This window comes from Salvelinus alpinus, chromosome 10 (assembly GCF_045679555.1).
Source record: "Salvelinus alpinus chromosome 10, SLU_Salpinus.1, whole genome shotgun sequence".
NCBI classification, from domain to species: domain Eukaryota; kingdom Metazoa; phylum Chordata; class Actinopteri; order Salmoniformes; family Salmonidae; genus Salvelinus; species Salvelinus alpinus.
The window spans coordinates 58,501,460-58,528,752 of NC_092095.1; the positions used below are offsets into that span (position 1 = coordinate 58,501,460).

At 44.6% G+C, this 27,293-nt stretch overlaps 1 protein-coding gene across 2 annotated transcripts; it reads left to right on the forward strand.

Moving 5' to 3' along the window:
* The first annotated feature begins 1,510 nt into the window (after positions 1-1,510).
* On the forward strand, positions 1,511-26,666 carry tubgcp3 (tubulin gamma complex component 3). Of its 2 annotated transcripts, none has more exons than XM_071329935.1 (21): positions 1,511-1,806; positions 2,986-3,093; positions 3,576-3,643; positions 3,744-3,818; positions 5,697-5,917; positions 6,556-6,710; positions 7,455-7,567; positions 9,560-9,754; positions 9,884-10,016; positions 10,235-10,401; positions 15,567-15,677; positions 15,782-15,890; positions 16,546-16,735; positions 16,873-17,008; positions 19,122-19,190; positions 19,684-19,819; positions 19,944-20,032; positions 20,488-20,619; positions 21,095-21,235; positions 25,047-25,163; positions 26,243-26,666. In XM_071329935.1, exons 1-21 carry the CDS (start codon positions 1,731-1,733, stop codon positions 26,402-26,404), a joined length of 2,703 nt encoding a protein of 900 aa, XP_071186036.1. In that variant the 5' UTR covers positions 1,511-1,730; the 3' UTR covers positions 26,405-26,666. The 2 variants fall into 2 exon arrangements, with proteins under 2 accessions (XP_071186036.1, XP_071186038.1); XM_071329937.1 differs by having other exon boundaries at positions 9,890-10,016.
* Positions 26,667-27,293: the final 627 nt, after the last annotated feature.

Sequence of the window (27,293 nt, forward strand, 5' to 3'; positions counted from 1 at the left end):
ATGCATGGCAGCGCACCGTGGTAAAGTTATGGACCATAAAGCCTAATTCATTTTGGCACGTGCAGGCTACAATAAACTTAAATCAAAAAGTGTGTGTGTGTTTGTGAGAGGGAGAAAGAGAGTTCACAAACCTGCTCTACTAACACACTGAAGCCTCAGGACCAGAACATCCAATCAATCAGCTGTGCAACCGCTGCACCACAGCAGAACCCAAAACAGAGCTGTATTTCCTGACAAAATGTCACAAATTTAAAACAATTAGAGAGTGTCATTTCCCCAAATTTGAAACCCTTTCTCAAGGTTTCAAAGACCTCTCTGATGAGGATAGGCTAACCGTCCTTTTGCGGGAGGACGCAGAGGTGTGGGCTGGCATCGCACTACATTGCTGCCTGCCATATAATGAGGGACAGTGTCATGCCAATAAAGCTAATTGAATTGAATTGAGAGAGAGCGACTTGAATCAGTTATAGAACCTATTGCCCTTTATGGTTGTGAGGTCTGGGGTCCGCTTTCCAACCAATAATTCACTAAATGGGACAAACACCAAATTGAGACTCTACATGCAGAATTCTGCAAAAATATCCTCAGTGTACAACATAAAACACCACATAATGCATGCAGAGCAGAATTAGGCCGATACCCACTAATTATCAAAATCCAGAAAAGAGCCATTATTTCTACAACCACCTAAAAGGAAGCGATTCCCAAACCTTCCATAACAAAGCCATCACCTACAGAGAGATGACCCTGGAGAAGAGTCCCCTAAGCAAGCTGGTCCTGGGGCTCTGTTCACAAACACAGACCCCACAGAGCCCCAGCACAGTGACACAATTAGACCCAACCAAATAATGAGAAAACAAAAATATAATTACTTAACACATTGGAAAGAATTAACAAAAAAACAGCAAACTAGAATGCTAGTTTGGCCCTAAACAGAGAGTACACAGTGGCAGAATACCTGACCACTGTGACTGACCCAAACATAAGGAAAGCTTTGACTATGCACATACTCAGTGAGCATAGCCTTGCTATTGAGAAAGGCTGCCGTAGGCAGACTTGGCTCTCAAGAGAAGACAGGCTATGTGCACACTGCCCACAAAATGAGGTGGAACCTGAGCTGCACTTCCTAACCTCCTGCCCAATGTATGACCATATTAGAGACACAAAGCCATTGAAAGAGAGAAAGAGAAAGCGAAAGAGAAAGAGAGAGAGAGAGAGAAAGAGAGAGAGAGAAAGAGAGAGAGAGAGAGAGAGGTCCACTACTTGGGTCATGAAATGCTTGCCTTGTACCCCAAGTCTGGGAACTGTCCACTCTCCTGGTTCTGAAATGCAAATATGCAAAATAACTGTCTTTCGATACGGCTGTATTTCATTGCAATTAATTCCAATAAAATAATTTTAAATTAACATTGAAAATGTATTTCAAAATTAACAGTCAACTAGCTATCTACTTAGCTTACAATTTGACCACCATAAGCATGTGGCGAAGGCTAGGAACAACTGAGATGGGAACCTTTAGTGCCATTGCCTTGTTTTGGAGGGTAATATTTTCATTTATTTTCCCTATCTCTTCTTGCTAGCAACGCCTCCAGTCAGGACGCTTTCGGCGGGTTCCGTTAAAATGGCTGTTACTGAGAGTGGAAACCCAAAGCAAGAACAATCGTAGTGGGTACAACTGCATCCAGTAGTATCGCTGGTGTCTGATAAGGAAAATAAAAGACTGCAACGCAATGGCTGCCCTAGATCAAAAGTCCCCCAACGTCCTCCTTCAAAGTCTCTGCTGCAGGATCACTGGGAAGAGCGAAGGTAGCTATGATGCTAGCTAGTTAGATTGCCCAGGCGCGGTTATGTGCAGCTAGCCTGGTCTGTTGCTAGCTAGCTAACATTTAACAGTGATGCTGATGTAACAGTTGGATACCAACGTTCAGCGCGCCATCTAGCTACAGTAGCTAACTACGTTTTTAGTTAAGTCAAGTTTGTGTGACAGCCAATACTAGTTAGCTTAGGCTAGCTAGTAACTGTACACCTAGCCAGCCAAGTCAGAGATGGTAGGCTATGTATGGACCCCAGCTAGCTAGCCATCTAGTTAACTAACGTTAGCTCGACCCTTATTTGTATTTAGGTGATGGCTACATCCAAGGCTTTAGCTAGCTAGCTAATTACCAAAAGTGTGTCATAGCTAGATATAGGTAGCTGCAGATACGGTTGACAACAGTACAACCACGCCTTGTTCAAGTAAGTTAGCCAGGCTGCCAGAAAGTGTGCCTAATAAATCTGACTTTGATACCAATTCTTGATATACAGTCTGAAACAAAGCACTGCACAATCGTGGACATTTTCCTTACAAGCCAGAATGTTGAATACAATTACGTTTGAACTTACTATACCGGTTGTCTGTGCAGTTAGTCTATCAGCTGCTCGAAATATGAGACAAAATATTCACCCGAAAGTATTGTTTACCCGACTTTAGAGCGCAGGTACTGAAGTTACATTTTTTTATCACCTGGCACATGCTCAACACCATGTAAACACCTGTTAGTATGCATGTACTTACCGTCTTGTGCACGTGCCTTTGATCATGAGTAAACACATGACATGATTGCCACACACACAGACCCGCGCTTTAAAGTCATTTAATAATACTTTCCTGTGGATATTTTGTCTCAAGTACCAAAACCATAGACAATCGGCAGAGTAAGTTCAAATATATATATTTGAAACATTGGTGACAGACAAGGGACATTTCGGGTATTTTTCTATGTAAATGTAGTGGTATTGCCTGCACAATTGAAGGCATGTTTCGCCACGTTTTGTGACTAACGGAAAGTGTAAGATTGGGAGCTAGCTACTGATTGAGGGGAAACGTTTTGCATCTGTAAGATTTGAACCAGTCTGAAAGATTCATTCACTAGTAGTGCCATATGGTTTATGAAAAGCCGATATTCCATGCTCAGTACTTCAACTCAACCCTATTTCACATTTCAGCTGAAGTAGCCCACCAGTTCCAGTATGCTGTGAGAGTCGTCGGGAGTAACTATGCTCCCACCATTGAGAGGGATGAGTTCCTAGTGTCAGAGAAGATCAAAAAAGAACGTGAGTGACCTATGACCTATTATTAGAGACAATAATGTGAGTGACCTAAACTGGACAGGTTTGCTGAGTGAATCCTCTTTGAGGGTCCATCTCAACAGTCGAAAGTGGCATCTGCACATCACTGGTTTGAACCTTCTCTGTTACCTTTGCAAACATGCATCCTTTGTTAATGTGGTCTTTTTGTTGTTGTTTTCCCAGTAGAGATTTTCTGTCTCGTGTTAAAGGTACATTTGACAATAAAGAAATACGGTTGTTAAGAGTCTCCATAATAATACATCTCAATACATTTAGTTTGTAGTCGGAGTAAGGCCACTAATGACCATCTTATCGATCGCTAAGCATAGTCAAGTTTAAAAAAAACAGCACTTACCCTTGTTCGGAGTGGAGTTGAGCCCCTTTTAATCAACTTGTGTTTTTGAAATTGGTCTATGTCTGTTTATTTAGGGGTCTGATTCTGTTTGTCTTGTCCTTTGGTTCTCCAGTGCTGAAGCAGAGGAGAGAGAGTGACGCAGCCCTGTTCTCTGAGCTCCACAGAAAGCTGCAGACTCAGGTCAGTCTTCTGTTCCAATACCCTGGTACATATGCATACTTGTATTGGCTTTGAAAGGAGAACCAATTGAGAATCTGTGTGTTTTGCTTTCCATTAACAGGGGGTGCTGAAACACAGGTGGTCCGTCTTATACCTGCTGCTCAGTCTCTGTGAGGACCCCAGGAAACCGTCCAGGGTGGGTATACTTGTCATTACACCATAGTACACACACACACACACACACACACACACACACACACACACACACACACACACACACACACACACACACACACACACACACTAACCATAGCTATATATAGAGTACAAGTCAAAAGTTTGGACACAGCTACTTATTCCAGGGTTTTTGTTTATTTTGACTATTTTCTACATTGTAGAATAATAGTGAAGACATCAGAACTATGAAATAACACACATGGCATCATGTAGTATCCAAAAAAGTGTTAAACAAATCAAAATATATTTTCGATTTTCGATTCTGCAAAATAGCCACCATTTGCTTTGATGACCGCTTTGTACTCTTGGCATTCTCTCAACCAGCTTCACCTGGAATGCCTTTCCAACAGTTTTGTTGGAGTTCCCACATATGCTGAGCACTTGTTGGCTGCTTTTCCTTCAATCTGCAGTCCAACTCATCCAAAACCATCTCAATTGGGTAGAGATCGAGTGATTGTGGAGGCTAGGTCATCTGATGCAGCACTCCATCACTCTCCTTCTTGTTCAAATAGCCCTTACACAGCGTGGTGGTGTGTTGGGTCATTGTCCTGTTGAAAAATAAATGATAGTCCCACTAAGTACAAACCAGATATGATGGCGTATCACTGCATCACCAGCCATGCTGGTTAAGTGTGCCTTCAATTCTAAATAAATCACTGACAGTGTCACCAGCAAAGCACCCCCACACCATCACACCACCTCCTCCATGCTTCACGGTGGGAACCACACATTCGGAGATCGTCCGTTCACCTACTCTCACATAGAAACGGCGGTTGGAACCCAACATCTCACATTTGGACTCATCAGACCAAAGGACAGATTTCCACCGGTCTAATGTCCATTGCTCGTGTTTCTTGGCCCAAGCAAGTCTCTTCTTCTTATTGGTCTCCTTTAGTAGTGGCTTCTTTGCAGCAATTCGACCATGAAGGCCTGATTCACGCTAAACAGTTGTTGAGATCTGTCTGTTACTTGAACTCTGTGAAGCATATATTTGGGCTGCAATTTTTGAGGCTGGTAACTCTAATGAGCTTATCATCTGCAGCAGAGGTAACTCTGGGTCTTCCTTTCCTATGGTGGTCCTCATGAGAGCCAGTTTCATCATAGCGCTTGATGGTTTTTGCGACTGCACTTGAAGAAACTTTCAAAGTTCTTGGAATTTTCCGTATTGACTTCCCTTCATGTCTTAAAGTAATGATGGACTGTCGTTTCTCTTTGCTTATTTGAGCTGTTCTTGCCATAATATGGACTTGGTCTTTTACCAAATAGGGCTATTTTCTATATACCACCCCTACCTTGTCACAACACAACTGATTGTCTCAAACGCATTAAGAAGGAAAGAAATTCCACAAATGAACTTTTAACAAGGCACAGCTGTTGATTGAAATACATTCCAGGTGACTACCTCATGAAGCTGGTTGAGAGATGCCAAGAGTGTGCAAAGCTGTCATCAAGGCAAAGGGTGGCTACTTTGAAGAATCTCAAATATAAAATATATTTTGATTTATTTAACACTTTTTTTGTTTACTACATGATTCCATATGTGTTTTTTCATAGTTTCGATGTCTTCACTATTTTTCTACAATGTTGGAAATAGTAGAAATAAAGATAAACCTTTGTGTGTCCAAACTTTTGACTGGTACTGTCGATACAGAAAATTAAAGCATTATAATCCTCCAGACTGCATCATCACAAACAGTAATTCCATTGTGGCCATGTTAGTTCTGTAGAACTCCATTAATAGCAGAAATAGCTATTCTATTAAATGTTCCATATTATTCCACATTTGATTATTTAATTGATACATCATTGATTTATTGATAGCATGTGTCATTCCCAGGTTGGCAGCTATGGGGCGCTGTTTGCTCAGGCCCTCCCCCGGGACGCCCACTCCACCCCGTTTTACTGCACTCGGCCCGGGAGCCTGCCCCTCAGCTACCCCGAGCGCTCGGGGCCCGGGGGCTCCCAGATCTCCACCAGCATGGGCACCAGTGGCATCAGCAGCCTGGGGGTGTACTCCCTCAACGGGCCCACACCCACCCCTCAGCCCCTGCTGGCCGGGTAAGACCAATTGATGGAACCCGGTTTGTCCGGTCAGCACCCAGGACTCCATAGTCAGTCGTACATGACTCTAGACTTTCTCCAGTCTTGTTCCTGTGGACTCACAGGGAGTGCATGCGTTTGTTGTAGCTCAGCACCGCACCTGCATAACCAATGAACCTTCAGAATATGAAGGTGTCTTAAATTAGTAGGACATGTTTAAAAAAATATCTTTCTTTGTAGCCTTTTGTTGTAGCAGGATATTTCCATTCCGTTGTGAGCATCAATTATGCATGTCTTTCTCCACAACCCCACCAGCACTTGTGTATAATTAGTCTGGCTATACTCGTCTAGTGCCAGGGTACGTATCTGATTAGTGGGTGGTTGAGTGGAGCATCATCAACACTATAAAAGTCATTTGGAGCTGAGGCATCGCTACGGTGGCGTGACTCTAAAGCCATTCTCTGCTGTTGAAAGGCAAGAGTCCCTCATTAACAGGCTATTAATGGTAATGGTCCTACAAGACAGTTAGCATTAGGACAACCAACATGTATAGGGGAAGAGTTATGCATGTCGAGGGGGAGAAAAAATGTCTACAGTTACACGGATGTAAACATACAAAATGATCCATTAAACATTTCTGTGTGTGCACTCTCCAGACACCCACCCCAGACAGCAGGGCAGCAGCTGGGCTCTCGGCTGGCGTGGGCCCTCCCGAACACCTCCGCCCTGGCACCTACCTCACGGGCCCCGCTCGGCCCCCCACCCCTGTCCACCCGGGCCCCCAGGCCACGCCATGACGGGGACCTCACTGGTGAGTTGGGGGTGGGGACAGACATTGTTGGGATGTATAGGCCTACTTTTAGTGTATGAAACTACATGGCGTTGTTGGGACATGCTTCACGGTTGGAGGACATTTTGTAACGTAGGCAGAAGTTGGGCAGGGGGCATGTAATGGTAAAAGCCATTGCTCTCTGCACAGTGGCTCTGCAAACTGAATACTCAATATTACACAGAAAGAGATTAGTTTGGATGGAAATTTACCAAGTCTGCAATGAAATGTTCCTGTTCTGCAGTAAGAACCACCTCACATAATTGGCTCATTTCATAAATGTTTAGTTGCTCTCCCGGTATTTAATTTGTCTTGGTGCTCCTCTGACAGGGTTGGGGCCTGACTTTAATAGATATACAGAGAGATACAGCACCTACTCATTCCAGGGTTTTTCTTTATTTGTACTATTTTCTACGTTGTAGAATAATAGTGAAGACATCAAAAATATGAATAACACATATGGAATCATGTAGTGAGCAAAAAAGTGTTAAACAAATCAAAATATATGTTATATTTGTTTAACACTTTTTTGCTTACTACATGATTCCATATGTGTTCATTCATAGTTTTGACATATTCACTGTTATTCTACAATATAGAAAATAGTAAAAAATTAAGAAAAACAATTGAATGAGTAGATGTCCAAACCTTTTTAACTGGTACTGTAACATTTATGGCTTTCGTTAATGTTGTCCTATTTGTTGTTGTTGTTCTTCTCCTCTCCAGCGGAGGTTGGTGAGGCTGCGCTGGTCCGAGACATCCTGTATGTCTTCCAGGGGATCGACGGCAAGTTCATTAAGATGAGCAACACAGACAACTGCTACAAGATCGACTCCAAGGTGACTTGAACATTCGTTCATACGTGAACAATGTCCATGCCAAGGTGTCTTTGGTATTTCAGTTTGTGCCCCGTGTTCCTGAAATATTTCCCTGACGAATGCAAAAACTGATGTCCCAACTTCATAAGCTATTTGACCTTTCACTGAGTGTACTAAACATTAGGAACACCTTCCTAATATTGAGTTGCCCCCCATTTTTGCCCTCATAACAGCCTCAATTCATCAGGGCATGGACTACAAAGTGTCAAAAGCGTTCCACAGGGATGCTGGCCCATGTTGACTCCAATACTTCCCACAGTTGTTAAGTTGGCTGGATGTCCTTTGGTTGGTGGACCCTTCTTGATACACACGGGAAACTGTTGAGTGTGAAAAACCCAGCAGCGTTGCACTTCTTGACACACTCAAACTGGTGTGCCTGGCACCTACTACCATACCCCCCACCCCCGTACAAAGGCACTTAAGTCTTTTGTCTGGAGCATTCACCGTCTGAATGGCACACATACACAATCCATGTCTCAAGGCTTAAAAATCCTTATTTAACCTGTCTCCTCCCCTTCATCTACACTGATTGAAGTGGATTTAACAAGTGATGGAAAGAGCAGGTATTCCTAATGTTTCGTACACTGCGCATATGTTAGAGTTAGTCAACATGTTGTGTTTAGACGCACCATGGCAGGTAGGCTAGCGGTTAAGAGCGTTGGGCCAGAAACCGAAAGTCTCTGGTTTGAATCCCCAAGCTGACTAGGTGAAAAATCTGTCTGTGCCCTTGAGCAAGGCACTTAACCCTAATTGCTCCTGTAAGTCTCTCTGGATAAGAGCGTCTTGCTAAATGACTCAAATATTTAATGTAGACAGCGCCGTACTTCCATCCATACTAGCTAGACCAGTTATTGACAGATTACCCTGTTTCATCGCTAGCTGACTCCCTGACATCATGGCTGTTGTAGAACCGGCCGACCGACAGCGTTTTTCAGATTCAGCTGTAGTGCTGCTGACATCAAGGCTGATGATCTGTTTCTAAAAGGGGTAAAAAGCTTCGACAGATCAATAGTTGGCTCTTTGGTTAGGAGCCACATCGATGGCGTCCCTCTATCATCCATCAAGTATTCATTACAACTTTCCTCCCTTCCTCCCTCCCTAATATTCCTACAAATTACAGTCGACCTGTTTCAGCTATACATCTTCTCAGCGTTCTATATAGCCTGCTGTCAATGCGCTGGCCTAGGAGCACTGTATCAGACGAGAACACTGGAGCCAAATCTAGCCATCAAGGGTGTTTCCTGAGGTCTTTTTGAAGTCATCATTTACGCTATAAGCCCTATTCAATCTAACACGGTTTCCGGAATAATTAGAACAGAATACAGAAATGGAACATTACTAGAGACAATCATGTTTTATTATTCTGTCTAAAGTAGAGAAGGTGAGTATCAACACCTCGTCCTCATAAGACGACTCCGTCAGCAGAGAGACACTGCAGACAGTTTGGGCTCCAGGCTTCTTGGCGAATGTCTTCAATCTGTGAAACAAGGGCCACGCTGACTACCATTTTAAAAAAGTGAAATTAATTCTGAACCAACTGGTGTGAAAGGGATGAACCTTGAATTGGAATGGTCCTCCAGCTGGCAAAGGGCTCTGTAATAATACGGCTGATGTGTTCCTATTCATGATTCTGGGCTGAAGAGCGGAGCTGCTGTTCCTTTGGTGTTGCTGTAGTCTTGGGGGGTTGTGGCGTACATGTGTGTAGTGACTGAATGGTAACCTGGCAGCAGGAGAGGCCCGTTTTCCGATTGTGAGTGTCTCGTGTCTGTGGGGAGCCATACAGGACAGATGGTACACACGGGGATAATTAACTACCAACCTGGCAACCCCTTCACAGATTAAATGGGTTACTTTGACAGATATTCACAGTATTCCCTGTATTTTGTGCCTGTGTGTGCCTGTGTGTGCCTGCGTGTGCATTCTCCTGTCGTAACTTCTCCAGTGTGTCCCTAGGTGGTGCTCTGTAAGTCTCTGAGGGACACCAGTAGCCGATTGGCTGAGCTGGGCTGGCTCCACAACAAGATCAGGAAGTACACTGACTCGCGCAGTCTGGACCGAGCCTTCGGCCTGGTGGGACAGAGCTTCTGTGCCTCCCTGCATCAGGAACTGAAGGAATACTACAGACTTCTGGCAGTGCTGCACTCACAGGTAAGACACACACCTTTCTCTACCTCTCAACACTGTACCGCCTTATTCCAAGTGAATGAACTTTGTTCTTAGCCCTTCAAGAGGAAAAACCCATGTAGGCCACAGGACATGTAAAGGTGTGTTTGACAGTTGCAGGTGGAGGATGACCAGGGAGTGAACCTGGGAGTGGAGTGCAGTCTGACCCTCAGACGTCTCCTAGTCTGGACCTACGACCCTAAAGTCCGCCTCAAAACCCTGGCTGCCCTCGTTGACTTCTGCCAAGGTAGAGCTGTGTGTGTGTGTGTGTGTGTGTGTGTGTGTGTGTGTGTGTGTGTGTGTGTGTGTGTGTGTGTGTGTGTGTGTGTGTGTGTGTGTGTGTGTGTGTGTGTGTGTGTGTGTGTGTGTGTGTGTGTGTGTGTGTGTGTGTCTGTGGTGCCTGATGATTGGTACCATCAAGTATCCATTTAAATAGTGTGTGTGGTTGAAATGTTGTGTGTGTAGGGAGGAAGGGAGGTGAACTGGCGTCAGCGGTCCATGCCTATGGGAAGACAGGGGACCCTCAGATGAGAGCTCTGGTGCAGCACATCCTCAGCCTGGTGTCACATCCCATCCTCAACTTCCTCTATCGCTGGATCTACGATGGAGAGCTGGAGGACACTTACCATGAGGTGACGCGCACACACACCATATATTTAATATACACACCATATATATTATACACACACCATATATATATACAGTGGGGAGAACAAGTATTTGATACACTGCCGATTTTGCAGGTTTTCCTACTTACAAAGCATGTAGAGGTCTGTAATTTTTATCATAGGTACACTTCAACTGTGAGAGACGGAATCTAAAACAAAAATCCAGAAACTCACATTGTATGATTTTTAAGTAATTAATTTGCATTTTATTGCATGACATAAGTATTTGATCACCTACCAACCAGTAAGAATTCCGGCTCTCACAGACCTGTTAGTTTTTCTTTAAGAAGCCCTCCTGTTCTCCACTCATTACCTGTATTAACTGCACCTGTTTGAACTCGTTACCTGTATAAAAGACACCTGTCCACACACTCAATCAAACAGATTCCAACCTCTCCACAATGGCCAAGACCAGAGAGCTGTGTAAGGACATCAGGGATAAAATTGTAGACCTGCACAAGGCTGGGATGGGCTACAGGACAATAGGCAAGCAGCTTGGTGAGAAGGAAACAACTGTTGGCGCAATTATTAGAAAATGGAAGAAGTTCAAGATGACGGTCAATCACCCTCGGTCTGGGGCTCCATGCAAGATTTCACCTCGTGGGGCATCAATGATCATGAGGAAGGTGAGGGATCAGCCCAGAACTACACGGCAGGACCTGGTCAATGACCTGAAGAGAGCTGGGACCACAGTCTCAAAGAAAACCATTAGTAACACACTACGCCGTCATGGATTAAAATCCTGCAGCGCACGCAAGGTCCCCCTGCTTAAGCCAGTGCATGTCCAGGCCTGTCTGAAGTTTGCCAATGACCATCTGGATGATCCAGAGGAGGAATGGGAGAAGGTCATGTGGTCTGATGAGACAAAAATAGAGCTTTTTGGTCTAACTCCACTCGCCGTGTTTGGAGGAAGAAGAAGGATGAGTACAACCCCAAGAACACCATCCCAACCGTGAAGCATGGAGGTGGAAACATCATTCTTTGGGGATGCTTTTCTGCAAAGGGGACAGGACGACTGCACCGTATTGAGGGGAGGATGGATGGGGCCATGTATCGCGAGATCTTGGCCAACAACCTCCTTCCCTCAGTAAGAGCATTGAAGATGGGTCGTGGCTGGGTCTTCCAGCATGACAACGACACGAAGCACACAGCCATGGCAACTAAGGAGTGGCTCCGTAAGAAGCATCTCAAGGTCCTGGAGTGGCCTAGCCAGTCTCCAGACCTGAACCCAATAGAAAATCTTTGGAGGGAGCTGAAACTCCGTATTGCCCAGCGACAGCCCCGAAACCTGAAGGATCTGGAGAAGATCTGTAGGGAGGAGTGGGCCAAAATCCCTGCTGCAGTGTGTGCAAACCTAGTCAAGAACTACAGGAAACGTATGATCTCTGTAATTGCAAACAAAGGTTTCTGTACCAAATATTAAGTTCTGCTTTTCTGATGTATCAAATACTTATGTCATGCAATAAAATGCAAATTAATTACTTAAAAATCATACAATGTGATTTTCTGGATTTTTGTTTTAGATTCCGTCTCTCATAGTTGAAGTGTACCTATGATAAAAATTACAGACCTCTACATGCTTTGTAAGTAGGAAAACCTGCAAAATCGGCAGTGTATCAAATACTTGTTCTCCCCACTGTATATATATATATACATACATACATTTGAAGTCGAAAGTTTACATGCGCTTAGGTTGGAGTCATTAATACTCGTTTTTCAACCACTCCACAAATTTCTTGTTAACAAACTATAGTTTTGGCACGTCGGTTAGGACATCTACTTTGTTCATGACACAAGTAATACTTCCAACAATTGTTTACAGACAGATTATTTCACTTATAATTCACTGCATCACAATTCCAGTGGGTCAGAAGTTTACATACACTAAGTTGACTGTGCCTTTAAACAGCTTGGAAAACATCAGAAAATGTCATGGCTTTAAATGCTTCTGATAGGCTAATTGACATCATTTGAGTCAATTGGAGGTGTACATGTGGATGTATTTCAAGGCCTACCTTCAAACTCAGTGCCTCTTTGCTTGACATCATGGGAAAATCAAAAGAAATCAGCCAAGACCTCCGAAAAAAAATTGTAGACCTCCACAAGTCTGGTTCATCCTTGGGAGCAATTTCCAAACACCTGAAGGTACCACGTTCATCTGTACAAACAATAGTACGCAACTATAAACACCATGGGACCACACAGCCGTCATACCGCTCAGGAAGGAGACGTGTTCTGTCTCCTAGAGATGAACGCACTTTGGTGCGAAAAGTGCAAATCGATCCCAGAACAACAGCAAACGACCTTGTGAAGATGCTGGAGGAAACAGGTACAAAAGTATCTATATCCACAGTAAAACGAGTCCTATATCAACATAACCTGAAAGGCTGCTCAGCAAGAAAGAAGCCACTGCTCCAAAACCGCCATAAAAAAGCCAGACTATGGTTTGCAACTGCACATGGGGACAAAGATTGTACTTTTTGGAGAAATGTCCTCTGGTCTGGTGAAACAAAAATAGAACTGTTATGCCATAATGACCATTGTTATGTTTGGAGGAAAAAGGGGGAGGCTTGCAACACCATCTCAACCGTGAAGCACGGGGGTGGCAGCATCATGTTGTGGGGTTGCTTTGCTGCAGCAGGGACTGGTGCACTTCACAAAATAAATGGCATCATGAGGGAGGAAAATGATGTGGATATATTGAAGCAACATCGCAAGGCATCAGTCAGCAAGTTAAAGCTTGGTCGCAAATGGGTCTTCCAAATGGACAATGACCCCAAGCAAACTTCCAAAGTTGTGGCAAAATGGCCTAAGGAAGTCAAGGTATTGGAGTGGCCATCACAAAGCCCTGACCTCAATCCTATAGAAACTTTGTGGGCAGAACTGAAAAAGCGCGTGCCAGCAAGGAGGCCTACAAACCTGACTCAGTTACACCAGCTCTGTCAGGAGTAATGTGCCAGAATTCACCCAACTTATTGTGGGAAGCTTGTGGAAGGCTACCTGAAACGTTTGACCCAAGTTAAACAATTTAAAGGCAATGCTACCAAATACTGATATTGAGTATACTGATATTGAGTGTATGTAAACTTCTGACTCACTGGGAATGTGATGAAAGAAATAAAAGCTGAAATAAATAATTCTCTCTACTATTATTCTGACATTTCACATTCTTAAAATAAAGTGCTGATCCTAACTGACCTAAGACAGGGAATTTTTACTAGGATTAAATGTCAGGAATTGTGAAAAACTCAGTTTAAATGTATTTCGCTAAGGTGTGCGTAAACTTCCGACTTCAACTGTGTGTGTGTGTATGTATGTATGTATATATATATATATATATATATATATATATATATATATATATATATATATATATACACATGCACATTTTTTGTCCATGATAATAACATGAAATTTATCATAAATACAGTGTAGACATTGTTAATATTGTAAATGATTATTGTAGCTGGAAACGGCTGATTTTTAATGGAATATCTACATAGGCGTACAGAGGCCCATTATCAGCAACCATCACTCCTGTGTTCCAATGGCACGTTGTGTTAGAAAATCCAAGTTTATCATTTTAAAGGCTAATTGATCATTAGAAAACCCTTTTGCAATTATGTTAGCACAGCTGAAAACTGTTGTTCTGATTTAAAGAAGCAATAAAACCTTCTTTAGACTAGTTGAGTATCTGGAGCATCAGCATTTGTTGTTTCGATTACAGGCTACAAAACACCAGTCTCAACGTCAACAGTGAAGAGGTGACTCCGGGATGCTGGCCTTCTAGGCAGAGTTGCAAAGAAAAAGCCACATCTCAGACTGGCCAATACATTTTTTTTATTAAGATTGGCAAAAGAACACAGACATTGGACAGAGGAACTCTGCCTAGAAGGCCAGCATCCCGGAGTCGCCTCTTCATTGTTGACGTTGAGACTGGTGTTTTTCGGGTACTATTTAATGAAGCTGCCAGTTGAGGACTTGTAAGGCATCTGTTTCTTAAACTAGGGTGGCCTTGATGACAGCTTTTACATTTCTTTTTACTGCTCTAATTACGTTGGTAACCAGTTTAAAATAGCAATAAGGCACAGCTAGGGCTGGGGCTGTGTCCAGGCATGCCGCAATGCGTTGTGCGTAAGAACAGCCCGTAGCCACGGTATTTTGGTCATATACCACACCCCATTTTGCCTTATTGCTTAAATATAATACACACACACTTCCATTAGTTTGTCAAGGTCAGAGTCCGGATGGTAGTAGCTGAGCTCAGGCTGAAGTGGACTCAGACAGACGTCAGACAGGTTAATCTCTGAGCTGAGATGGAGGGAAAGGGGAGGGGTACGGCGGCCTTCCAAATGAGGATGGATGAGAGGACGGTAATGGGGAACTGAGTGATGGCCCTCTCTTTCTCCTCCCATCTCTGTCCTTGCTCTCCATCCATCTCCCTGTCTCCACAACTACAGGACAGTAGAAGGCCGTGAATCTAGTCCTAATGCACCTGCTGCTGAATCGCCCTCTCAGACTCCGTCTACCTGAGACTAAGTGCTGATTGGGCGAGCACAGAGCACAGGAGAGTTGTAGCGGCTTTCAAGACCAACTGCCGAGCTATTCTCAGAAGGGAACGCTTCAAAGGGCACACTATTTAAGCCCCCTGTATTGACCCTCTCTGTAGCAAGCATAAGTGATAGTTATGGAGCTGTTCCTTCCCAGCAGAGGGGAATGAGGGGATGGCTCTGAAGCTTACAGGCACCTCTGTCAGCCCAGGGGGCGGCTGGGAGGTGGCGTTAGACTGTAAACACTCATTATGACAAGAAGAGCGGAAATGAAAATAAAACTTGATATATACTTTTTGTTTACTAAAAGGCTTTTCAATCCCCCTTGTTGTACCCCCTAGGAGAGAAGTCTTCACCTTGTAACACTGATGTCTATTTATCGGCATCCATTTTGGTTTTCAAGTTGAACCACTGGCTCAGTGACGATTAAGATCATGATTGAGAGATGGAACCACCATTCACCTTCTTTCCATTACTGTAATAAGTAACCATTGTTGTAGTAATCTCCTGTGTTGTTCGGATATAGTTGAGTCCTGTCTTTTTAAAGTGTGATTATGATGGGGATTCCTCTCCCTGCAGTTCTTTGTGGCGTCTGACCCCACGGTGAAGACAGACAGACTGTGGCACGACAAGTACTCACTGAGGAAGTCCATGATACCCACCTTCATCACCATGGACCAGGCCCGCAAGGTAGACACACACACGAACACCAATTATCCTCAACGTAAAAAAATACAAACTTTGCATTCACATGTCACTTTTGCTCGCTCTCTCTTTCTCTTCTGTCTCTGTAGGTTCTGCTCATTGGAAAGTCCATTAACTTCCTGCATCAGGTGTGCCATGACAGAACCTCACCAGGGAAAATCACCCCGGCCTCCAAGTCTACAGACTCCCCCAAAGATGGTACGCTCTCTGACCTCTCTCCCCCACCCCAACACACTGTGAAAGGGGCTAGCTTAATACCACACTGGCATTTGGTGTTTGGTACACATTTCTACATAATATACCTCCAGAGAGTGTGTATTGAGCAGGCAGTGTCTTCCGACAGAGTAGAGAAGCCTTGGTCTTGCCATAGTAGTGTTTGTAGCTAGTGAGAGCAGAGCTGCATTGATCTGTTTGGCATCAGAACTGGTTGTACTGTTATGGTACTTACGGTCGTATCGACTGGGTTTAGTCTCACTCCTCTCTCCGTCGCTGATCAATGGTTTTACAGTTCCTTCCTTAGCCTCGTCCTTGAGGGGAATGACTGCACACTGACTGGCGTTGGAAGGGGAGGGGTTGTATTTTTACCCTGTCTGTCCCAAATGCCACCCTATTCCCTTTTATAGTGCACTACTTTTAACCATAACCTTAAGGGTTAAAGGTAGTGCATTATGAAGCCCCCGGTCAAAGGTAGTGCATTATGAAGCGAATAGGGTGCTATTTTGGATGCAGACTCTATCTTGAATTATAGATACAGAGTTCAGCAAACGGTCTGAGAGATGAGTTTAATATGCATCATGTAGTGCCAACTCCAGTACCCACATAATGACCACAGATAATAACTCTCTCTCTGTAGCTGCAGAGCTGTTATCAGACCTGGAGGGTGCGTTCCAGGGGAAGATAGATGCAGCCTACTTTGAAACCAGCAAGTACCTGCTGAATGTCCTCAACCAGAACTATCTGCTGCTGGAGCACCTGCAGGCCATGAGACGATACCTGCTGCTGGGCCAGGGAGACTTCATACGCCACCTCATGGACCTGCTAAAGTTAGTACACACACACACACACACACACACACACACACACACACACACAGGTGTACAGACAGAGGGGTACGCACAAATACACACACCCACCCCATCCTGTACGTCATATATATTGACCTTAGTGTTTGTCCCTTCAGACCAGAGCTGGCCCGCCCAGCCACCACTCTGTACCAGCACAACCTGACAGGCATCCTGGAGACAGCCGTGAGGGCCACCAACGCCCAGTATGACAACGCTGAGATCCTCAAGAGACTGGACGTACGCCTGCTGGAGGTAGGCTACAGCTCATACAATTACTACTATCACAGGTTACAGCTCATACAATTACTACTATCACAGGTTACAGCTCATACCATTACTACTATCACAGGCTACAGCTCATACCATTACTACTATCACAGGCTACAGCTCATACCATTACTATTATCACAGGCTACAGCTCATACCATTACTACTATCACAGGTTACAGCTCATACCATTACTACTATCACAGGCTACAGCTCATACCATTACTACTATCACAGGCTACAGCTCATACCATTACTACTATCACAGGCTACAGCTCATACCATTACTACTATCACAGGTTACAGCTCATACCATTACTACTATCACAGGCTACAGCTCATACCATTACTACTATCACAGGCTACAGCTCATACCATTACTACAGCTCACACCATTACTACTATCATAGGCTACAGCTCATACCATTACTCCTGTCATAGACTACAGCTCATACCATTACTACAGTTCATACCATTACTACTATCATAGACTACAGCTCATACCATTACTACTGTCATAGACTACAGCTCATACCATTACTACTATCATAGACTACAGCTCATACCATTACTACTGTCATAGACTACAGCTCATACCATTACTACTATCATAGACTACAGCTCATACCATTACTACAGTTCATACCATTACTACTATCATAGACTACAGCTCATACCATTACTACTGTCATAGACTACAGCTCATACCATTACTACTATCATAGACTACAGCTCATACCATTACTACAGTTCATACCATTACTACTATCATAGACTACAGCTCATACCATTACTACTATCATAGACTACAGCTCATACCATTACTACTATCATAGACTACAGCTCATACCATTACTACAGCTCATACCATTACTACTATCATAGACTACAGCTCATACCATTACTACTATCATAGACTACAGCTCATACCATTACTACTATCATAGACTACAGCTCATACCATTACTACTATCACAGGCTACAGTTCATACCATTACTACTATCATAGGCTACAGCTCATACCATTACTACTATCATAGGCTACAGCTCATACCATTACTACTGTCATAGACTACAGCTCATACCATTACTACTATCACAGGCTACAGCTCATACCATTACTACAGTTCATACCATTACTACTATCATAGACTACAGCTCATACCATTACTACTATCACAGGCTACAGCTCATACCATTACTACAGCTCACACCATTACTACTATCATAGGCTACAGCTCATACCATTACTCCTGTCATAGACTACAGCTCATACCATTACTACAGTTCATACCATTACTACTATCATAGACTACAGCTCATACCATTACTACTGTCATAGACTACAGCTCATACCATTACTACTATCATAGACTACAGCTCATACCATTACTACTGTCATAGACTACAGCTCATACCATTACTACTATCATAGACTACAGCTCATACCATTACTACAGTTCATACCATTACTACTATCATAGACTACAGCTCATACCATTACTACTGTCATAGACTACAGCTCATACCATTACTACTATCATAGACTACAGCTCATACCATTACTACAGTTCATACCATTACTACTATCATAGACTACAGCTCATACCATTACTACTATCATAGACTACAGCTCATACCATTACTACAGCTCATACCATTACTACTATCATAGACTACAGCTCATACCATTACTACTATCATAGACTACAGCTCATACCATTACTACAGCTCATACCATTACTACTATCACAGGCTACAGCTCATACCATTACTACAGTTCATACCATTACTACTATCATAGACTACAGCTCATACCATTACTACTATCATAGGCTACAGCTCATACCATTACTACTGTCATAGGCTTTATCTCAGTGGGCTAACACGGTATTGAGTCACGGTTTTGAAACACAACCTGGTAACACGTGGCTCAAGACTGTGTTAGCCCTCTGAGCTGAAGCCTAGATGGTTGATGTCTGGATGCTGGATGTACACGTGTCAGAGTTACCTATTGGATTTCAAACTGTCAACTTGGCACCATGTTATCCCTCTGAACTACAGCCTGGTCATCAACCCATCTGTGCTCCTTCTGTAGGTGTCTCCCGGGGATACGGGCTGGGACGTCTTCAGTTTAGACTACCACGTAGAGGGTCCTATCGCCACGGTAACCACAGCACTTTACATACATACACATACCATCCTATCTGGTGTTGCCTTGTCTCGCTCCACACACACACACACACACACACACACACACACACACACACACACACACCCTCGCAAACAATCCAATAAGCTTCTCATCTTCTCTCTTCATTCATCCATAAAAGCCCACCTGGAGCATCAGAACGTTGTTTCTTTCTGCTCTGTTATACATGTTCATTCACAGGCCACCAGTCAACCATGTTAGATGAAGTCAAGTGCTGGCTGGTTTTGTGTTGTTCTGTGAGGTGGCGAGAGAACATGTGTAAATGCTGTGCTACCCTGTGACAGGTGTTCACGCAGTCTCTCTCTCTCTTCACTCGGTCTCCTTTGTCTTTCTCTGTCTAATTTGTGTGTGTGTCTCTCTCTCTCTCTCTCTCTCATTTCTCTCTCTCTGTCTCCTTTGTCTCTCTCTTCTTGCTTTCTGTTTCTCTCGCTGGTTCTGGCTGTGGCAGGTGTTCACACGGGAGTGCATGAGCCACTACCTGCGGGTGTTCAACTTCCTGTGGCGAGCCAAGCGTATGGAGTACATCCTCACTGACATCTGGAAGGGACAGATGTGCAACGCCAAGCTGCTTAAGAGCATGCCAGGTGAGAACGGACACACACACACACACAACCATGTAGATCCCTCTCACCTCCAGCAGAGGGAGTCGTGTACCCGAAGAGCTGTAGATAAGGCAGCCAGGGTAACATGTTAGATGTTGTGTTACAGAGCTGTCTGGCGTGCTGCACCAGTGCCACATCCTGGCCAATGAGATGGTCCACTTCATCCACCAGATGCAGTATTACATCACCTTCGAGGTCAGGGGCCACACTTTTCATTCATTTATCTAGAGACCACTGGGCTCACCTAGCCTCTCCCTCTCTAGTCCTCTCACTCCTCTCACACTCGCCCTCCTCCCTTGTCTGTCTGGGTCTCTGGCTGTCTGGGTCTCTGGCTGTCTGGGTCTCTGGCTGTCTGGGTCTCTGGCTGTCTGGGTCTCTGGCTGTCTGGGTCTCTGGCTGTCTGGGTCTCTGGCTGTCTGGGTCTGTGGCTGTCTGGGTCTCTGGCTGTCTGGGTCTCTGGCTGTCTGGGTCTCTGGCTGTCTGGGTCTCTGGCTGTCTGGGTCTCTGGCTGTCTGGGTCTCTGGCTGTCTGGGTCTCTGGCTGTCTGGGTCTGTGGCTGTCTGGGTCTGTGGCTGTCTGGGTCTCTGGCTGTCTGGGTCTCTGGCTGTCTGGGTCTCTGGCTGTGTGTGTGTGTGTGTGTGTGTGTACAGGTGCTAGAGTGTTGTTGGGATGAGCTGTGGAACAAGGTAGAGAAGGCCCAGGATCTAGACCACATCATCGCTGCCCACGAAGGATTCTTAGACTCTGTCATCTCCCGCTGCCTACTGGACACCAACAGCAGGGTGAGACACACACACACGTATGCTCATTTATCTATTTTCCCCAGAGTCAGATGAACTTGTGGATAAACTTTCATGTCTTTGTGTCCAATATGAAGGAAGTTGAAGGTAGTTTCGTGACCCAATGCTAACTAGTCTTACCGCAATGACTGGAAGTCTATGGGTATCTACTAGCATGCTAGCAGATACCCATTGACTTAGTCATTGTGCTAACGCTAGTTAGCAATTGCGCTAGCGGTAGTTAGCAACTTCCTTCAAAGTGCACGCAGAGACTTAACAAATGGTATCAGCGAGTTCATCTGACTCTGGGGAAGTAGATAAAGTGCCTCATTGCCAAAATCTCTAAGTATCCCTTTAAGAATTTTCCTGTACCCAGCTATTTCATCTGCGACCCTGTACATGTGACTAATAAACTCTAATCTAATCTAAAATGTTTTTCTCTCCTTCTCCCCCCTCTCTCCCGCGATCCTCTCTCCAGTCCTTGTTGAACCAGCTAAGGGCTATCTTTGACCAGATCATAGAGTTCCAGAGTGCCCAGGACTCTCTGTACCGCTCTGCCCTGGAGGAACTCACCCTGCGGCTGCAGTACGAGGAGCGGAAGAAGCAGAGGGATTCTGAGGTAGAAGGATCAGGGCTTGAAGTGGACTGAAATGGGTGCCAGCACTTAAGGCTGTTACGGTGACCGTATTACCGCCACACCGGCGGTCACGAGTCATGAAGGCAGTCAAATTCCACATGACTGTTTAGTCAGGGTAATTAGGCTTCTCCAAGCTCTGATGCTGCTGCTGTTCATTAGTAGCCTACCAGACTTGCTAACTGCCTGGTACTTAGCACTCTATTGTCCCTCTAATCACTCTGAAATTAATGCAAATGTATTCGAAAATCTAATCAAACACTTCATGAGAGCTCATGTTGCGTAACATTTCTATAGGCTATGCAATTGCGTGAGAAACAGAGTGATGGCTTCTATTAAAAAGAGGAGGATCCCATCAGCTTTCTATTGGCTAGGCCTACTATATATATATATTTTTAAACTTTCCTAATATTAAGCACATAGGCTATACTCCTGTTGTAAATATAAGCTATCTGGCTGGCATGAAAATAAACGCGTCCTCCATTTTTGCTATTTAATTGCATCATTCGGTTGCATCAGCCTCATTGCGTAAAAAAGTATTTTTTGATGCGAGTGGTTGTATTCATTTGGGATCTATCGCATCCCACAACTGTCCCAGACTGTTTGGAATATTTATTTCTCACACAAAATATAGAATATGTCAACTTTTGTACTATGGGGGATAGTAGATTGACATAGGCTAGTGCTTTTGCTGTTCCTTAGGCCTACTCATCTTGTTGGCTGATGAAAAGTAAATGTGGACAGTTCTTCCAATATCTTCAATATGCACCTCGTAATTAGATAAGGATGGGCGCAGTTGCGTCCCCGATGTGTCGGTCTTCACTTGTAGCCTGTGAGAAAGACTAGATCACGTGACAGAGAGCCATGTGAGTTAGAGGAGCTTTTTTTAGGGGCATTACGGCCACACAAAGGGGATGCCGCCGGGAAATTCGAGTCATTATCAAGTGCTTGTCAAATTGTGAATGAGAGACTGATGAAGTGTGTACAGCCTGCACAAAAAAACAAAGCAGAGCTCATGCCTTTCAAGCAACTTTTCTCAAATCATCATTAGTCAGATCATGCAGCCTTAGAATATATAAAAAAATCAAAACATACAGCCCAACATTTGTATCACAACTAAAGGTACATAAATAACTCTAAATTAAGGAGTACCTGTTTCTTTGTTCACTGCTCAACACAGAATAGCCGCATGTGGGCACTCCCTCAAATCGTTTGGAGAAAGTATCATTAACATTTTATTCAGCTTTGTTCAATTGTATTCTTCATACTATAAAATAATGCCACGGAATTCTAAGCAAATCTTGTCTGCTAAACTAGTGTAGCCCACAGCCATTTGGCATAGCCAGATCAGAACCTATCATAAGGACAACTCAGAGTATGCTATTCTGTTCTTCTGAAATAGACTACATTTTCTTCATATCATGTTTCTTTAGACCTGTCTAAAATAAATAATGGATTTATTGTGAAAGTGTGGGCTATATTACATTACATTAGACTTTTTGAAATGTAGACGTTCAAAGGTCTGCATCAGTGTGGAAGCCAGGAGATACTAAATGTGTTAATGTTCATTAACGGTCAATTACTGTGATACTGGCAGTTATTTGCTTGACAATCACCGGCTTATGAAGTTTCGTGACCGCCACAGCCCTAGCTGCACTGTTTATATTTAGGTTCCGGTACTCTGCAATATTTTAAAGCCAATATTCTATAAGAGGTGCCGGTACTCAAGCAGTAGAACATTTGAGGTGTTGGTATTCAGTACCGGTGTGTACTGGCCTAATTCAACTACTTATAATAATTCTGGTTATAGAGCGCAATTGGAGGGCCATGTAGAGTCTTCACAGAGTCCCATGTCCTGTTTGTTCTAAGTCGTCTGGAACCCAGCCAGGGGCCAACTCAAGTTCCCTCCTTAATGGCCATTGGCCATGCTGGTGTTGTTGTCATTTTATTGATTTAACAGGCCCTGAGCATCAGACTATTAAACTCTAAGTGTTAGAAAAACAAACACAGCCTCTGCGTTTGCCAAGTTTCTCTTTTAATAGCTTGTAAATAAGACTGAGGTCCAAGGTAAGAGGGTTTGGGGTGACAGAAGCTGTTGGTCAGTGATGGGGGATATTGGATTTTATATTAACTTTAAATATTGGCCGTTGAGTGTGTTTACATGAATGAGAAGTATGTGAGTAGAGAAGACATTGAAGGTCATGTCTCTATGGGGAAAATTCTGGGGTCATAGAGCGGGAATCTGTAACAGTTTAGTATGGGTGTTAGTTACTCATTTACTGAAGTGAAGAGATGGCACTGGTTACTCTTTCAGATCAAATTTTATTAGTCACATGCGCCGACTAGAAAAGGTGTAGACCTTACAGTGAAATGCTTACTTACGAGCCCTTAACCAACAATGCAGTTAAAAAAAATACAGATAAGAATAAGAAATAAAAGTAACAAGTAATTTAAAGAGCAGCCGTAAAATAACGAGACTATATACAGGGGGGTTCTGGTACAGAGTCAATGTGCGGGGGCACCGGTTAGTTGAGGTAATATGTACATGTAGGTAGAGTTATTAAAGTGACTATGCATAGATGATAGCAACAGGGAGTAGCAGCGGTGTAAAAGAGGGGGGCAATGCAAATAGTCTGGGTAGCCATTTGATTAGATGTTCAGGAGTCTTATGGCTTGGAGGTAGAAGCTGTTTAGAAGCCTCTTGGACCTAGACTTTGCGCTCCGGTACCGCTTGCCGTCTGGTAGCAGAGAGAACAGTCTATGACTAGGGTGGCTGGAGAATTTTTAGGGCCTTCCTCTGACACCGCCTGGTATAGAGGTCCTGGATGGCAGGAAGCTTGGCCCCAGTGATGTACTGGGCCGTACGCCCTACCCTCTGTAGGTCCTTGCGGTCGGAGGCCAAGCAGTTGCCAAACCAGGCAGTGATGCAACCAGTCAGGATGCTCTCGATGGTGCAGCTGTAGAACCTTTTGAGGATCTGAGGACCCATGCCAAATCTTTTCAGTCTCCTGAGGGGGAATAGGTTTTGTTGTGCCCTCTTCACGACTGTCTTGGTGTGCTTGGACCATGTTAGTTTGTTGGTGATGTGGACACCAAGGAACTTGAAGCTCTCAACCTGCTCCACTACAGCCCCGTCGATGAGAATGCTCGGTCCTTTTTTTCCTGTGGTCCACAATCATCTCCTTTGTCTTGATCACGTTGAGGGAGAGGTTGTTGTCCTGGCACCACACGGCCAGGTCTCTGACCTCTTCCCTATAGGCTGTCTCGTCGTTGTCGGTGATCAGGCCTACCACTGTTGTGTCATCGGCAAACTTAATGATGGTGTTGGAGTCGTGCCTGGCCGTGCAGTCATGAGTGAACAGGGAGTACAGAAGGGGACTGAGCACGCACCCCTGAGGGGCCCCTGTATTGAGGATCAGCGTGGCGGATGTGTTGTTACCTACCCTTACCACCTGGGGGCAGCCCGTCAGAAAGTCCAGGATCCAGTTGCAGAAGGTGGTGTTTAGTCTCAGGGTCCTTAGCTTATTGATGAGCTTTGATGGCACTATGGTGTTGAACGCTGAGCTGTAGTCAATGAATAGCATTCTCACGTAGGTGTTCCTTTTGTCCAGGTGGGAAAGGGCAGTGTGGAGTGCAATAGAGATTGCATCGTCTGTGCATCTGTTTGGGCGGTATGCAAATTGGAGTGGGTCTAAGGTTTCTGGTACCACACTTTGATACCACACTGATGCTGCAGCAACAAAGTTCCTTCTGAAACTTGACACCTAATGTTGCCTGTCTGTGTGTGTGTTTTCAGGGTGAGTGGGGCGTGACGGCTGAACAGGAGGCAGAGGAGAACAGGAGGATCCAAGAGTTCCAGGAGACCATACCAAAAATGCGCTCTCAGCTGCGGATACTAACACACTTCTACCAGGTATGGGTCTTACTCTCTTCTCACTGCTACAGTGGCTTAAACTAGGACCGTCTGGTTGTCTGTGGTAGTGTTCAGCGGATAGGACCGTCTGGTTGTCTGTGGTAGTGTTCAGTGGATAGGACCGTCTGGTTGTCTGTGGTGTGTTCAGTGGATAGGACCGTCTGGTTGTCTGTGGTAGTGTACAGTGGATAGGACCGTCTGGTTGTCTGTGGTAGTGTACAGTGGATAGGACCGTCTGGTTGTCTGTGTACAGTGGATAGGACCGTCTGGTTGTCTGTGGTAGTGTACAGTTGTTAGGACCGTCTGGTTGTCTGTGTACAGTGGATAGGACCGTCTGGTTGTCTGTGTACAGTGGATAGGACCGTCTGGTTGTCTGTGGTAGTGTTCAGTGGATAGGACCGTCTGGTTGTCTGTGGTAGTGTTCAGTGGATAGGACCGTCTGGTTGTCTGTGGTAGTGTACAGTGGATAGGACCGTCTGGTTGTCTGTGTACAGTGGATAGGACCGTCTGGTTGTCTGTGGTAGTGTACAGTTGTTAGGACCGTCTGGTTGTCTGTGTACAGTGGATAGGACCGTCTGGTTGTCTGTGGTAGTGTTCAGTGGATAGGACCGTCTGGTTGTCTGTGGTAGTGTTCAGTGGATAGGACCGTCTGGTTGTCTGTGGTAGTGTTCAGTGGATAGGACCGTCTGGTTGTCTGTGGTAGTGTTCAGTGGATAGGACCGTCTGGTTGTCTGTGGTAGTGTTCAGTGGATAGGACCGTCTGGTTGTCTGTGGTAGTGTACAGTGGATAGGACCGTCTGGTTGTCTGTGGTAGTGTTCAGTGGATAGGACCGTCTGGTTGTCTGTGGTAGTGTTCAGTGGATAGGACCGTCTGGTTGTCTGTGGTAGTGTTCAGTGGATAGGACCGTCTGGTTGTCTGTGGTAGTGTACAGTGGATAGGACCGTCTGGTTGTCTGTGGTAGTGTTCAGTGGATAGGACCGTCTGGTTGTCTGTGGTAGTGTTCAGTGGATAGGACCGTCTGGTTGTCTGTGGTAGTGTTCAGTGTATAATATCTGTGGTTGGTTGTGCTCCTTCTCAGGGCATAGTGCAGCAGTTCCTGGTGCTGATAATGACTAGTCCAGACGAGAGCCTGCGCTTCCTCAGCTTCAGACTGGACTTCAACGAGCACTACCGGGCCAGAGACCCCCGTCTGAGGGCCTCACTGGGGGCCACCAGGGGCCGACGGCCCTCCAACATCTGACCTTACGCACACCACTATGTCACAACATAGGGACAGAGAGCCACACGGAATCTGCCTTGATAGTATTTATATATGACATGAAGATGACATCAAAGTAGGGCTAGATGGAATCTGTTGTGAGGACATCACAAAAGAGCCAGACAGAATCTGTTGCGATGACATCATAATAGAGCCAGGTGGAGATAATGCCGCATTCAAAACAACTAGGAACTCTGAAATCTCCGACTTCAGTGCGTTCAAAACAACTGGGAACTCGGTAAAACACAAGCTCCAACTGGGAAAAATTGTTTTGAACGGTCATCCAACTCGGGAACTCGGTCGGGCCTCTTTCCAGAGCTCCGACTTTCCGACCTGAAGATCACTGACGTCATGATTTGACCTAGTTTTTTTCTGAATTTCCAGTTGTCTTGAATGATGTAGTGGTGACTTCACAGATTCCATTTGGCCCTGCATTTTAACACCTCAAGACAAATAGGGCTAACTCGGATTAATTTCACTATGACATAAACAAACAGAACATTTTGAAACCCTGCCTCCTTTTTTTATTTTACCGTTATTTTACCAGGTAAGTTGACTGAGAACACGTTCTCATTTGCAGCAACGACCTGGGGAATAGTTACAGGGGAGAGGAGGGGGATGAATGAGCCAATTATAAACTGGGGATTATTAGGTGACCATGATGGTTTTGAGGGCCAGATTGGGAATTTAGCCAGGACACCGGGGTTAACACCCCTACTCTTACGATAAGTGCCATGGGATCTTTAATGACCTCAGAGAGTCAGGACACCCGTTTAACGTCACCCTACACAGGGCAGTGTCCCCAATCACTGCCCTGGGGCATTGGGATATTTTTTTTAGACCAGAGGAAAGAGTGCCTCCTACTGGCCCT